Raw genomic sequence first — 13,499 nt, 5'->3', positions numbered from 1 at the left:
ATTGAACTTGGGTCCTCTGAAATAGCAGCAAAAATTCTTTGCTCCTGAGAATCAGTTAGAACAGCTACCACTAAAATATTTTCTTTCTATTATTGATTTACTTTTTGCTGGGCACAAACAAAAATTTTGAAGAAGATTCTTCTTCTGAGAAGCCCAAGTTTTTCAGAAATGTCTAAAAATTTAATTATCCTCTTCCCCCATATTTAATGCTTGTTATTGTTCACCAAAAGCACTTAGGCTTAGACAGCTCCACAAAAAGAGACAGCATGCTAGAGACTCCATCTATCTAGAAATTTGCAAGGTTATAGCAAACCCCATATCTTATGGGTGTAGTCAGGGTTCATTGATTTACCACTCCTTCCTCCAGTAGAATTAATCAGAAATGGATAGCAGGAAAATAATGGATAATGGACAAAAACCAAAAAGATAAAGAAAATATTTGTGACATTTACCTTAATGGTGAAGAAATTTTTAAGCAAATGTATTCCCTGAATAATACCACCTTTTTACTGGGCGGTCAAATCCAATATGGAGGGAGGGAGACAGATTTACTGACATTGCAAAGTTGACCCAAGGGTCACTGGCTTTTCCTTGCATAAACTCTTCCATAGCCACTTCCTTCCTTCCTTATATTGATATATCAGCATACTTAATTACTACACTAACATAATATCTCTTAAACACCATATAAAGGCTGGCAGATATTAGGAAAATAGAAATTTAATGAAGTACCTAATAGGCCTTTTTCGGTATCTTCAGTCAAATATTGAAGGCCACACCGATTGCTGGGAGAACAAGCTTGAGAGTAACTCTGTCACACTGTTGACAACCAGCACACTGTAACTTACTTCGTTTTTCATCCTTATTGCTTTTCTCAGGCAACTTTAAGGTCACAGTAAATAGGTAACATGGACAATATTTTAACTGTACAATTTTCCTTTCTTTGATATCAAGGTTTTATTTCTGGGTTCTCAGTGGTCTGAGCAGAAAAGTGTGAGATCTAAAGAATGGAATTTATCATTTGAATTTTCTTTAGAAAGAAGCAAGAAATAATTTCCAACATGAAGGAAAGCCAGCAAAAGAAGTAGAGTTCTAAAAGCAGAGGAGTTAGTAACACATGACTATCCAGCCTTTTTGCTTTAGTTTTATGATCTACATTAGGAGTACAGAACTCTAAAAAGTAAAAAGTGACCTTCGCCAGGCTTTGGTGGTGCATACCTTAATCCCAGCACTCAGGAGGCAGAGGTAGGTGGATCAATGCGAGTTCAAGGCCAGCCTGGTCTACAGAGCTAGTGCCTGGACAGGTTCCAGAGCCACACAGAGAAACCTTGACTCAAAAACAAAACAAGAAACAAAAAACAAAAACAAAAAACCCAAACAAACAAAGTGACCTTCATTTCACATCATCAGATTGTCATGGACCACTCAGCAGTGAAACTTATGAAAGGTTATTGGAGGAATAGAAAGTATCACCCTTGATTGTAGAATGCAGTGGACTTAAGGAAGGCAAAAGCAGCATTAATGATGGATTATCAACTCCATTTCATGCAGCAGTTACAGTAAGAATATTAGATGGTTAAAGACCAAAGATGAAAGGGAGATATTCAAATGGCTTTGTCAGAGAAGCCTTTTAATGCTATTATACATAGCACTTTTGATTGGCCTCAAATGGCTTTGGGATCTTTGATATTACTGAGGCCTTCAAAGACAAGCATAGGCAGAGTAAGGAAGTCGATGACTTTGAACATACCATTGTGCAATGCAATAACGTGGTTAACTAGACTCTGGAGAGCCCCTGGGGGATGTGTGCCAGCAACTGTGAAAAAAGTTGTAAGTGGCTCAGCTCCCAACTCTGCATTTCATTCTTTTGCTGGCCTTGATTTCTGTGGCCAATGAAGGGTGAAGAAAGTATCTCTCAGTCGTCTCAAAGAGGCTCGGGAAACAATGACCATGAAAGTGGTCTGGTTGCCGCAAGCCGTTCCAGATGTTTTCACTCCTATTAAAAAACTATGACATCATCACTAAGATTAGCTTATAACAGGAAACATTTGTGGCTATAATAAGGGGGACTGTAGATTTATTGATTGTTTGATTATTGTCGTGAATAACTGGCATAGTTTCTTCTATTACTTGGACTCAGTGCACGTAAGACAAATGGCTTCACTTTAAATTGACAAGAGGAAAGTAATTATTTTAAAGTGCCCTGTACCCTCTGAGTGTTAATGCTGTCCTTCTCGAACTCAGAGTCTTTGGACCACCTGAATTCTTGCCTTTGCATAAGCCAACGTCAGAGGTGGCTACACAGGAGCCAGGCATGGCAGTGAGCCAGACCAATTTGAAGGTAGGGCCAGGTTTGGTTGCATGCTGCTTCCTGATTAGGTTGGGCGAATCAGCAGTCTACTTACAGAGTGGACTTTTTGTTACCAGAGTGCCAGCTATGATTACCTTTTTTTCTTAACTCTGTTCTATAAGTAATCATGGCAAATGGATTCAGAGTGCAAAGCAGGTGGGGGGAGCACATCTCTAATGGTGTTAAGGGAAACTGACACTCTCATTTTGTGGCCTTTTACACAGTCTTACCAGTTTGTGACAAAACTAATCTGTATGCTTGGTTACATTTAAAATAGCTTACTTAGAACTAACCCAGGTGTGCTTGTGTGTATACATATGTATACACACATTTAAATACTCAATAGCTAGTGTCATTAAACTATATTTTTCATGAAACCTTAGTAGAATGTGGTTTATTTTCTGTGGTTGAGTTTAATTGCTCAATGCCTTTTAGTCAGTTAAAAAAAAAGTTTTGAAATGAAGTGTATCTTTTGTCTGTAGATATATTCTAATCTCTAGACGGCCAGTTTAATACATCTACAGGCTGCTTGCTATAGATTGCCACTCCCCAGAAGAATGAAGGATTACTTTCATTGAGTCAGATATGATGCTGATGGTATCAGGAAGCTGCTGGACTCAAGACTTCCCACCAGCTTCTCCCAACTTCCTTCAACCAGACCAAGTTTCCTCCCAGAATGCATGTTCAAAGGTCTAAGACACCTTCCTGCTCAGCAATGGAAGTGTCATTATTCTACAAAAAGATGAGTGATGGAGCTGATGGAGGTTCCCATGGTTACAGGGGACACCTTCCTGCTCAGCAATTGAAGTGTCATTATTCCACAAAAAGATGAGTGATGGAGCTGATGGACGTCCCATGGTTACAGGGGACAAAGAAAATAATTTCCTTCCAAGTCTATATTCTTACAGTTATCATGTTTACAGACTTTCTCTGCGAGACTACTAGGAGGCCAAAGGTTCTGAGAACTATCCAGAGGAGATCTGGTTAGATCTCTATAAAAGAAAGCTAATATACAACTTAGTGTTACAACCATGACTGCCGTAGGGTGAGACCTTTAGTTATCAGAAGTTGCCTCATCCTTTATCTTCAGGAGGTCTTGCCAGGCTCTAGAGCATCCCTAATTTCGTCTGATCTGCTGAAAATTCTCACAAGTCAATGGGAAAATATCCCTCTGTATCCCAAGAAGTTTTTTGGAGGCATTCAGATTGGATGTTCTTTTGTTGGCGATGGACTCCAACCCATGCGCCAACCTCACAGACAGGTCTCCCAATTGCCACAGCCTCCTCTAGCTTCTAGGAACTGTGTTAAACCCCCACCTGGTAGAGGAGCCATGGCAGAAGGCACAATAAGGAGTCCCTGGTATTGCTTCAGGCTACAGTCACCTTACTCATATGGAGAGCAAATACTCTCCGAGTTGAATAGCAAAAGCACCTGCCAAACACAAAGCATTCATCATCTTTCCAAGGCAATTTCCTGGGTGAGTTTTGAACATGTTGTTTAGTAGGCCAGCTAGAAACACACAGGCACTTGCTGAATTACAAGCATAGGCCATCCAGTAACCAACTTTTATTTTGAAGGCCATTCCTATCCCTGGTTTCAAGTGGAAGTAAAGACACTTTCATCATCTTTGTTTGGCTCTCCAAGCTGGCAGAATCCCAAAGAATCATTAAGCAACTGAAGGAAACGTACAATGACCCATGTTCAAGGAGAGGGAAATGGGAAAGTCTGGTTTTTCTTTTGTTTTTTTGATTGAGTTCCATTCTAGTCAGGGATTGCATGATTGCATTTCGTGAACAAAAAAGTCTTCATTTTTAAGCACACAATTTAAATTTACTTTTATTTATGAGTATGCGTGTATCTCTGCTTGTCTGTATGCGCACCAAATGTATGCAGGTGCCCCACAGAGGCCACAAGAGGATGTGGGATTCCCTGGAACTGGAGCTAGAGGAGCAAGGGAGCCAGTTCGTGGTCCTGAGTCCTCTTCAGAAGCAACCAGTGCTCTTAACTGCTGAACCCCCCCCCCCCCAGGCCCAACAGTCCTGTTTGTAGTAATAATGGCTAAAGACGAAACAGAGGGTTTTCTAAAGCCAAACCTCATTCCTTTGGCTGCAGCCTTCCTACATGGCAAGGAAGGACATCCGCAGGGGTGTGTCTTCCCTGTGCAAGCTGGGCTTAAGCAGCCCTGACACAGGAGGGGGAGAAGTCCCCAAGGGGTGTCTGGCAGGCGCAGCAATCTTCTCCTGGGGCGGGACTTCAGCATTCTCCTCTGATTTGGCAAGGGGCCACTCCTTTAGCCACCCTCCTTCCTAATGCTGTTGCCCAGCCCCTCTGAACCGCCCCCTGCCACCCTCCCACCCCCCAACTCCAAGTCCAGGGAATTTCCCCAGCATCTCCAAGCTTGAGTTTCCTGCCTGGAGGAAGAAACAAGCGCAGATAAAAAGGGGGTACAGCGGGTTTGAGAGCAACACAGTGCTCTAGAGCCACCTCCAGCATCTCTAGAACCGGCGCTCCCTAGTCCAGGATCTTGTCCACAATGAGCCTCCTGCCTTGCCGTGCTGCCCACATCCCTGGCGGTTCCCACTCGCTGTTCACGGTGCTGTCGTTTCTGCTGCTGCTCACACTGCGGCAGCATCTAGCAGAAGGTGAGAGCAAAGAACCTGCCGGGTGCTCGGTGCCTGACACACCCCCGCCGGCTGGTCACGGGGCCCCAGGAGCTGGGAAAGGGCTCTGCCAGCACCTCCTATCACCCTGTCTCCTCCGCAGGAGGCCCTTCCGCGGTCTTAACCGCCGCAACGGAGCTGCGTTGCGTTTGCTTAACCATAACTTCAAGAGTTAATCCCAAAATGATTGCTAATATGGAGGTGATTGCTGCAGGTCCACAGTGCCCCAGGGTGGAAGTCATGTAAGTTCTGACACTGATCTGGTGGGTGCAGGTGACCTTGGGAGAGGGAAGTCCTCGACCCCCACTCCCTCCCCTCACCCCCGGGATCTGGTCTTCAGTCACTTTGGCTCACTTGTTCATCCCCTTTGCTTTTTCTCCTTCTCTCTCTGCAGAGCTAAATTGAAGAACAAGAAGGAGGTCTGTCTGGACCCAGAAGCTCCTTTGATGAAGAAAATCATTCAGAAAATACTGGACAGGTACTTGCTACCTTGATCTTTGGGGGTTTTAGTCTTTGCAGACTGGCAAGGTCTTTGTTCTCCTGATACCATTTGAAATTCCAGTGCCACATTCTAAACTGGGCTTCGAATTGACAAGGGAAAGTTATTCTGTGGTGTTCCGGGGAAATCTTTATTACAAATTCCACATCTTTGAGCAATACCCAGAACTCATTACTGGTGGGGGGGGGCGGGGCGGTGGTGGTGTACAGGGTTAGGCTAGAGTGAGGAATTTTAGTTACTGATAGAATTATTTTCTCAACAGTGGAAATAAGAAAACCAAGAGAAATGCACTTGCCCTGGAAAAACCGCCCAGGACTTAACAGAAAAATCTCTGAGGACTCTGGCCCCATTGAAGACAAGAAAGAAGGGCTGATTTTTTTTCCCTAGTAATTTTCTTTGTGAACTCCTGGCTTTGAAGAGGAAAGGGAAGCTGTCCCTGCAGCTTTCTGTTCAGTTTACAAGCGTATTTAGCAAAGCACACCCCATTCTTTTCTACGGTCTGTTACACTATTGGGAACTGTGGCATTTTAGCTTGTAAGTCAAGACTCTTTGGTTGTCAATCTTTTACAATGTTTTGAATTGAAAGTGACTATTGCATTTTTGTCTCTAGAATATATATATATATATATATATATATATATATATATATATATATATATATATATATATATATATATGTCTGTTTATGCGTGTATTCCTTGTAGTGTTCATGGAAGGCTGTGGAATTAACATATTAATGAAGTTCTTTTAGAAGTTGTTGATGGGGACACCCTCATCTTTTCTCATATGAAATGGGAACTGTGTTGCTGTTGCTGCCTGTGTGTGTTCATCTTTCTTACAACTGAGCCTGGGGTGGTATATAACTTTATGATATTAGCAAGCCATGCAAAAACCTGTAGAGAATACATTTCCTTATTTAGAATTTTTACATGTGTAAGTTCTAGAAGGATTGATGTATTCTCATCTTACAATTTTAGACATTTGATGTCTTCTTAGTATGGCATAATGTCATGACTTATCATCAAACTTATTGTGTGCTATTTATTAACTAGTTTACTAGTATTACTATTCGGGTCACTAAGTGCATGTTATAGGTAGATGAAGAAGATAAGAAGCAGGTAAATTCCTGTCTAGTTTTCATAAAAACACATTTAACAGCTATTTTTAGTAAGAGAAACTTTAGCAAATATCTATACTCTTAGAGTTTTAAAAACATACTTAACGTGTTTGAATATGAATATATCACCTTGCCTTCTCCAAACATACGTGCATTGTTAAGGTATTTAGATGTCTACAGTGTGTCTTTTTGAGAATTTGATGGCTTCGTTATGAGGAAATTAATGTATCTATTATTTTATGATTGTTCTTTTTAAAGTGTCTCATTTGTTTGTATTACTTTTGTTTGGAGAAAAAATAAAGTATCTCTGAATTTCATTCAGGTCGTTTCTGATTTCTTGGGATGGTGACTCTCATTATCCTGAATTCTACATTCTTCTCACGGTTAACTCTGCAGCTCCCTGGCCTGAACAAAGGCCACATTTCCCTAGTTCCTTGCACTATTTCAGCCTTTCTCTAAGCTTATGCCCCTTTTGCTAGTCCTGCAGGACATCAGTAGCTTCAGGGGACCTTAGAAAACACAAGAATGATAAGACGTCTTCATATTTGCTCCAGCTCAGTTCTCAAGCGAGTCCCAGAGGCCCATGCCTGAAAGACTGAGTCCCCAGATTCCTGTTTTTGGGAGGCAGTGGAACCTTAAGAAGTTGGGGCCCAGACAGGGGATTTAGATCATAATGGGCATGCCTTTCAAGGGGACATGAGGACCCTAACCCTTACCTTTGCCTTTCTCCCACCCCCACAGGTGAAAAGGTCTACCTCCTCCACCATACACTCCTGCCAGATAGAGTGTACTGCCAGAGATAAAACATTAAGAACCCAAACCCCAAACCTTCAAAACAGAGCCAAAAATAACTTTTTTAAAAACCCTTTTAAAGTTCACCATGGAAGATGTCTGTTCCAGTGGCACAGAGCTAACTAGCCGACTCTGTAGTTCCTAGACCTAAAATAAAAAGTACTATAAAGCCCCCCCCCCCAAAAATAAAATAAAAGGTACTATAAAGCCCAAAAAGTAAGGCCTGCTGTTTTCTTCTCAAACATTGCATCTCCCTCACACTCTGTGATTGGGCATTTGGCTCTCTAGTCAGGCTTAGTCTGTTTTATTTTCTATGGCTCTGCCTGCAAGAGCTTTGCTCCTTTTTTTTGCCCACAGGAGCAGAATTACTCATCCTCCACAATCTGGCGCCAGTGGTACCTTTTTTGTGACATTTTTTTCCTTACCTTTCTCAGCTCAGCATCTTTCAGAGACTAAATGATTGAGTTACAATAGATATTAATGTTTGCTTGTGGGTTCCCCCATCCTAATCTGCAAAGAACTCCCCTAAAACAGCCACCATATATATATATCCTACCTATCTGTGTATCCCCAATGTGCGGGACAGACTAAGTGAGCTAATAACGTCCTAACGCAAGCTATTAGATACTGTTCGAAAGCTGGCAACCTGGTTCATGGTGGGTGTTGATTAATCTGCCTCTTTTCTCTTCACCTATGGGAAAGTTCCTGACCCATGACATCTGCCCCAGCAGTCACCTGGTAGACCTCCATCCTTTCTCCCACTTCCTCAAAACAACCTCTCTCAGCCATAGAATTTTGCATTTTTCCTTTGTAACATTTTGTATACCAAAGTATTTAGTGCCTGTCTGTTCCGGTACCACTGTAGTCTTCGTGAGGGTAAGGACAGTATCTATCATTTCATCACAGTTCCTAAGAGAGAGCTTAGGACATGGTAGATAGTTAAATAGAGGCATGATATAGGCCCAAGAAGCCTCATTTTCTCTCTAGCAATAAGATGGTAATTTGTATAAAAAGCCCATTTTTAGGAACATCCAAAAGAATACCAATCTAACTCATACACAAATATATATTTGATACAATTAAACTATTATATATACTAATACTGGGAGTACTTTCACATATTAGTACGTACTAATATATTATTAGCTGTATAAAAGCTTTGGTTTTTCTTGATCACTTAATTTCTCTCATTACATATAAAATATCAACTCAACTGATGTATTTTCTAGTATCATATCCTCACGTGCCTGTGCAAAAGATAGAGAGGAAGACAGAAGAAAAGACTCAAAGATATGAGACAGCCTAGAGTAGTTTTAAAAAGTATGATTTGTTGACAAGATTTTTAATGATATAAAAAAGTAGAACATACTCCTAAGTTAAAAAAATTATTAAACTTGCAGGGTAGCTTCTTTAATCTCTCAAACAATACTTTTTATTACCTCATGAGTTATTGGAAATGTGAAGAAACAAACCAGACTGTTGTGGATACTTGAACTCTAAATTCCAGTGTTTGGAGCAGTCTTTCATTGGCATGATCTCACAAACATAGCAAAGGTACTTGGATGAGGAAATACAAGTTTTTTGAACAAAGCACACAGCGGTGTCCTTAGAGAACACGTGCATGGGTGAGGAGAGCCCCGCCCAGAGGGTATCTGCAGAAAGAAAGGTGCTTCCAGGGCAGGGAAAACTCGTCCTCCTACATCCAAGTGGGTGCTTTGATTCACATGCACTGTAGCTGCTTGAATGGAAACAGCAACGCTTATGTTCTTAGCTAAAGCAGCAGCTTAGTTTTTGCTTAGTCACCTGCATGGTCTTCTTGTTGTTTTATCCAGATGTGAAACTTGTAAGTTTAGTTTCTTTCTAGACCACTGACTCCCTGGGATTTGTATTGTCCTTGGGATTCTAGGTGTCATGGCCATTCTACAACTGGTCATTCTGTAGAGAACAAATGGGATTCGGTATACTCCCAAGGTGCAGCTTATGCAGAAGCCCCAGTGACAGGGGAAGGTCCGCTGGCCAGCTAGAGTGTGGGAAGCTGGCCTCACCATTCTCCACATTTCTTCTGCCTTGCTAAAAACCATTCAATTACATTCCTAAAGCTAGCCACTAAGGTCTATTGCCTTTTTTACAGCACTACCTCTTCCTGAGACTGACCATCAAGGTCCAGCTCTCAAAGTATTGAGGTTCAGCAATCAAAAACCCCCTTCAGCTCACCTAATTAAGACGACCAAATAAAATCAAACACTTCATCCTAACAGGGTTTCTCATTTTTCCTTTATAACCCACCATTTTCCTATGTGCCAGGTCTATCTCCTCTCTATCCAGAGGCAGTCCTTTGTCCCCCGCGACAAATATTCCTTACCCCTCTTCCTTTCTCTCTCCCTTCTCCCTCTTCCTCTATATCTTGTCTTTGTCTCTTATTCCTCCCCTCTGTCCCTGTGGGGCAAATAAATCTCCTTTGTGCTGAGAACTTGGTCTTGGGGGAGAGTCTGAGCAGATTCTTTTTCTTTCAACAACTATGTCCAATACCAGCTGATTCTTCCACCAACACACACAAGGCTGAAAGCTCCTGGGAGAGATTAATCTAACATTTATCGTCTAAGGATATGGCCCCTTGATTCCTCACTCGGATCTCTAAATACTGCTTCACGCTTATCTCTCTGAAACTCTCCCACAGATTAGGAATTAAACATGTGGTTGGCTAAAAGTCAATCTACATACGTGCCTTGGCTCAGGCAATTCCTTCTCCGGTTTCTAGCATCTTTCATTCAATCTGCCAGACTTTCTTGCTTGCCTCTGAGTGTGACACATTTAATTCCCAAAGGTATGACAGACTTATGGTAAAATATGACTAGTGGTTTTGTGTTTCTAGCATGGTTTTTAATGCTTCTATGAGGAAAAGAATTTTTGTGAGTAAACTCTCACACACTTAACTTGAAAATCCTTCCTGGATGTTGCGGAAGGAGGAATTTACCACACAGAGAAGCACCTGGGGAATTCTAGTCACCCCTGTGACTAAACCACGGAAGAGAGGCAGAATGTGCATCTGGTCTGGGCTGACACTTGATTCACGCTTAGTAGAATTAATTCCAGTATCCCGAGAGGGGCCATTCGTATCTCAACTATGAAGAGAGAAACATGACATGGGGAGACCTACAGGTTAAGCCTAAGGTTTTGTTTCTATCAGTATCAGGATCTTGTTTCAGAGACTCTGCCAAGACACTCCATCCCCATGGCCACTGTGGAAATGATTTTAATGAATGCGTTTCTCACATGTATTGCAATGCTTGACCCCATCTACCTCTTAGTTGATGGAAAGAAGCCGTTGGTTCGCTCGTCTAAAGGGACGAGCTGCTCCCCTTATATGGCTACTCCCCTTTATAGCTGTCGTATAGTACACAGCCAGAGCCATTGCCTTTCAAGTCTAGTTCTGAGTATTTCTAGGTGTGCAGCCTTGACAACTGACATCACATCCCCCACACACTACTATGAATCCTGCCTTACAAGCTCTGAGAGTTGGCTTGGAAGCAAGGCTCTTGCCCTCAGTTTCCTAAATCAAATTCCTAGTCACAGTGAGAAAATTTAGATCGGAGTATTAAAATCCATATATACTTTTAAAATTTATGTTACTTTGTTTGAATGGTTTTAGTACTCTAAGGATTTATTTCTAAATCTATGTTGTAACGCTTGAGAAAAGTCTATACTCTATATAGTATCTTCTCTCAGTTGTGTAGTAACATTATCAAATGTGTGATCAATTCTCCTCCTAAAACTGTCAGGCAAATGTCATTATGAAGCAGACCAGACATTGTGCATCGTCCTGGCTAGGGGGGTGATTATGATATTCAGCCTCCTAAGGTCTTTTCATAGAGAACACATTGTTCCCCCACAAAGCGATGGTTTTTCTTTTTCAAATAAATATCACATTTATTCATTCTGTGGATGTGTGGGAGGACAACTTTGGAGAGTTGGTGTCTCCTTCTGCCACATGGGTTCTAGGGATCAAATGTGGGTCATCAGACTTTGGGGCAAGTGCTTTTGTCCACAGAACAAACTCGCCAGCACAAGACAATGGCTTTCTCGAGAGGAGAGAGGCATCAAGTAAAGAGAGGAGAGAGGGAGAGGATCATGGTAGGGAGAAGTCCCAGCAGCCAGCACCAGCCCGCACCCAAGCAGAGGCAGTCATTTTGAATTTTCAATGGTGTGAGTAGTTGGTTAACCAGATCCACACCCACTAAAGGAAGCCTGGGGAGAAGACAACAGCCAAAGCTCAAGTTTGATAATAACAGAACCTTCAAAAGAAGAAGAATTACTTCACGCCAATAAATTAAGAGGACTTGGCATATAGCAAAAACAGAACTAGTGATTCTGAGTAATAATGGGTTCTCAGGTTCTGAAGCAGTCTTAGGTTACAAAGTCTTCACGCGATGACTACAGTGGATGCTCAGGTTCCGAAGATGTCTTAGGTTACAATGTCTTCACACGATGACTGCGCAGGGAAACTGAGTCACGTTCATGCATTTGAGGCTCAGCAAATGCAGTTATTAAAAGTAAATTTTCTCAGGCCTAGAAAACGTAGGACTGCTCCCCTGGTAGCAGTATCATCATGCACAAGCCGCGCCTCATCTGCACTTCCCTGGGCAGCCAGGGGAATCCTCCGCTTGCGAGTGTCAGCGCTGTTGACATTTGCACAATTTCTGTCAATTCAACATTAAGTAGGAAACAATTGCTTCCAGCTCTCACAGAAAATCTTTTGGCCGCCTATGATCTCAACTTTAAGAAAAGGAAATTTTTACTGACCTTAGACTCTTCTGTGCCAAATGCTTTATACCTGCTTTTCGGGTATATATATGCTTATTCCTGCACTACATGGAAGAGCTATCTGAGAGAGAGAGCACTTCAAAACGCTCTGTGTTGAGCAGAGCTAATATGTGTGTTAGTTTTAACAAATAAATGATCTCCCAGAACCCATAAAAAAAGGAGCTAGTAGATAGGTTTTATTTTGGGTCCTAGAAACTAGCTTGTTTCCTGAAAGATTGCTATTTATAAGGCAATTTAAGGGGATAGACAAAAATAACTTACCACACATTTTAGAAAATGGGGGTGATAGTGAAAGATTAATAAAATAAGCTATTAAGTTATTTTTAAAGCTAGGCACCTCTGATATCTATTCATTTTCTAGTAGTTCTAAAAATTATAATTTTATATAAACTAGCTGCTTCTAATCAGATGGCTGTTATAAGATATTCTTTGCACATTTTCAATGAATTACCATTGTTTTCCATATTTTGCTTTTACCATTGAAACAGGAGAAAAAGGTTTATACAAATCACAGGCATAGCAATCGACAGTAATAGTAGTGACTATAAAGCATTATTTAAAGCCCAGATGCTTTGGGCAAATATTTTAGGTCTTTTGTGAGATAGAAAATGTTAAATGAATAAGTCACACAAGAATATTTTGTCAGACACATAATATGTGTTTAGTATTTCTTAAACAAGAAGACGTTAACAGATGTTTTATATCAAGACTAATAAGGCTTATAAAACTTACACGGCAATTGATTTGTTGGTACGTCCTCCAGAACCTTATTGACAGTGTCTGTTTTGTGATAAGATTTTCTTAAAATAGGTCATCATAGTGTGTGCCTGCAGTCTTAGCACTTGGGAAAGTGAAGAAGGACCATGAGTTCAAGGCAACCCTAGGCTATAAAACAGCATTCTCAACCTTCCTAGTACTGAGACCTTTTAATGTAGTTATTCGTGTTATGGTGACCACCTAACCATAAACCCATTTCATTGCTATTTCATAAGTGCAATTTTGCTGCTGTTATAAATCATAGTATAACTATTTGATATTCAGGGTATCTGATATGTGACCCCTGTGAAAGGGTCATTCGCCACCTCCCCACAAAAGACCGAGACCAACAGTTTGATAACCATTGCAATATAGCGAGTGTGAGGCCAATGTGGTCTGCATTGAGCAACTGTATCTTGCACCCAAGAAGAAAGAATTACAAAAACCTTACCAATCGAACATGGAAAGAAGTTTGAACAGTGTTAAATATATATAAAAAGTGCA

General features: G+C 41.3%; 1 protein-coding gene across 1 annotated transcript; it reads left to right on the top strand.

Moving 5' to 3' along the window:
- The first annotated feature begins 4,783 nt into the window (after positions 1-4,783).
- LOC142832469 (alveolar macrophage chemotactic factor-like) lies at positions 4,784-6,915 on the top strand. Its single transcript, XM_075942908.1, has 4 exons — positions 4,784-4,992; positions 5,114-5,252; positions 5,405-5,488; positions 5,772-6,915. Exons 1-4 carry the CDS (start codon positions 4,884-4,886, stop codon positions 5,827-5,829), a joined length of 390 nt encoding a protein of 129 aa, XP_075799023.1. The 5' UTR covers positions 4,784-4,883; the 3' UTR covers positions 5,830-6,915.
- Positions 6,916-13,499: the final 6,584 nt, after the last annotated feature.

The sequence above is a fragment of the Microtus pennsylvanicus genome, chromosome 12 (genome assembly GCF_037038515.1).
Source record: "Microtus pennsylvanicus isolate mMicPen1 chromosome 12, mMicPen1.hap1, whole genome shotgun sequence".
Classification (NCBI taxonomy): Eukaryota; Metazoa; Chordata; class Mammalia; order Rodentia; family Cricetidae; genus Microtus; species Microtus pennsylvanicus.
Note: the sequence above shows the minus strand (reverse complement) of the source record. Positions and strands in the feature narration are given on the sequence as shown.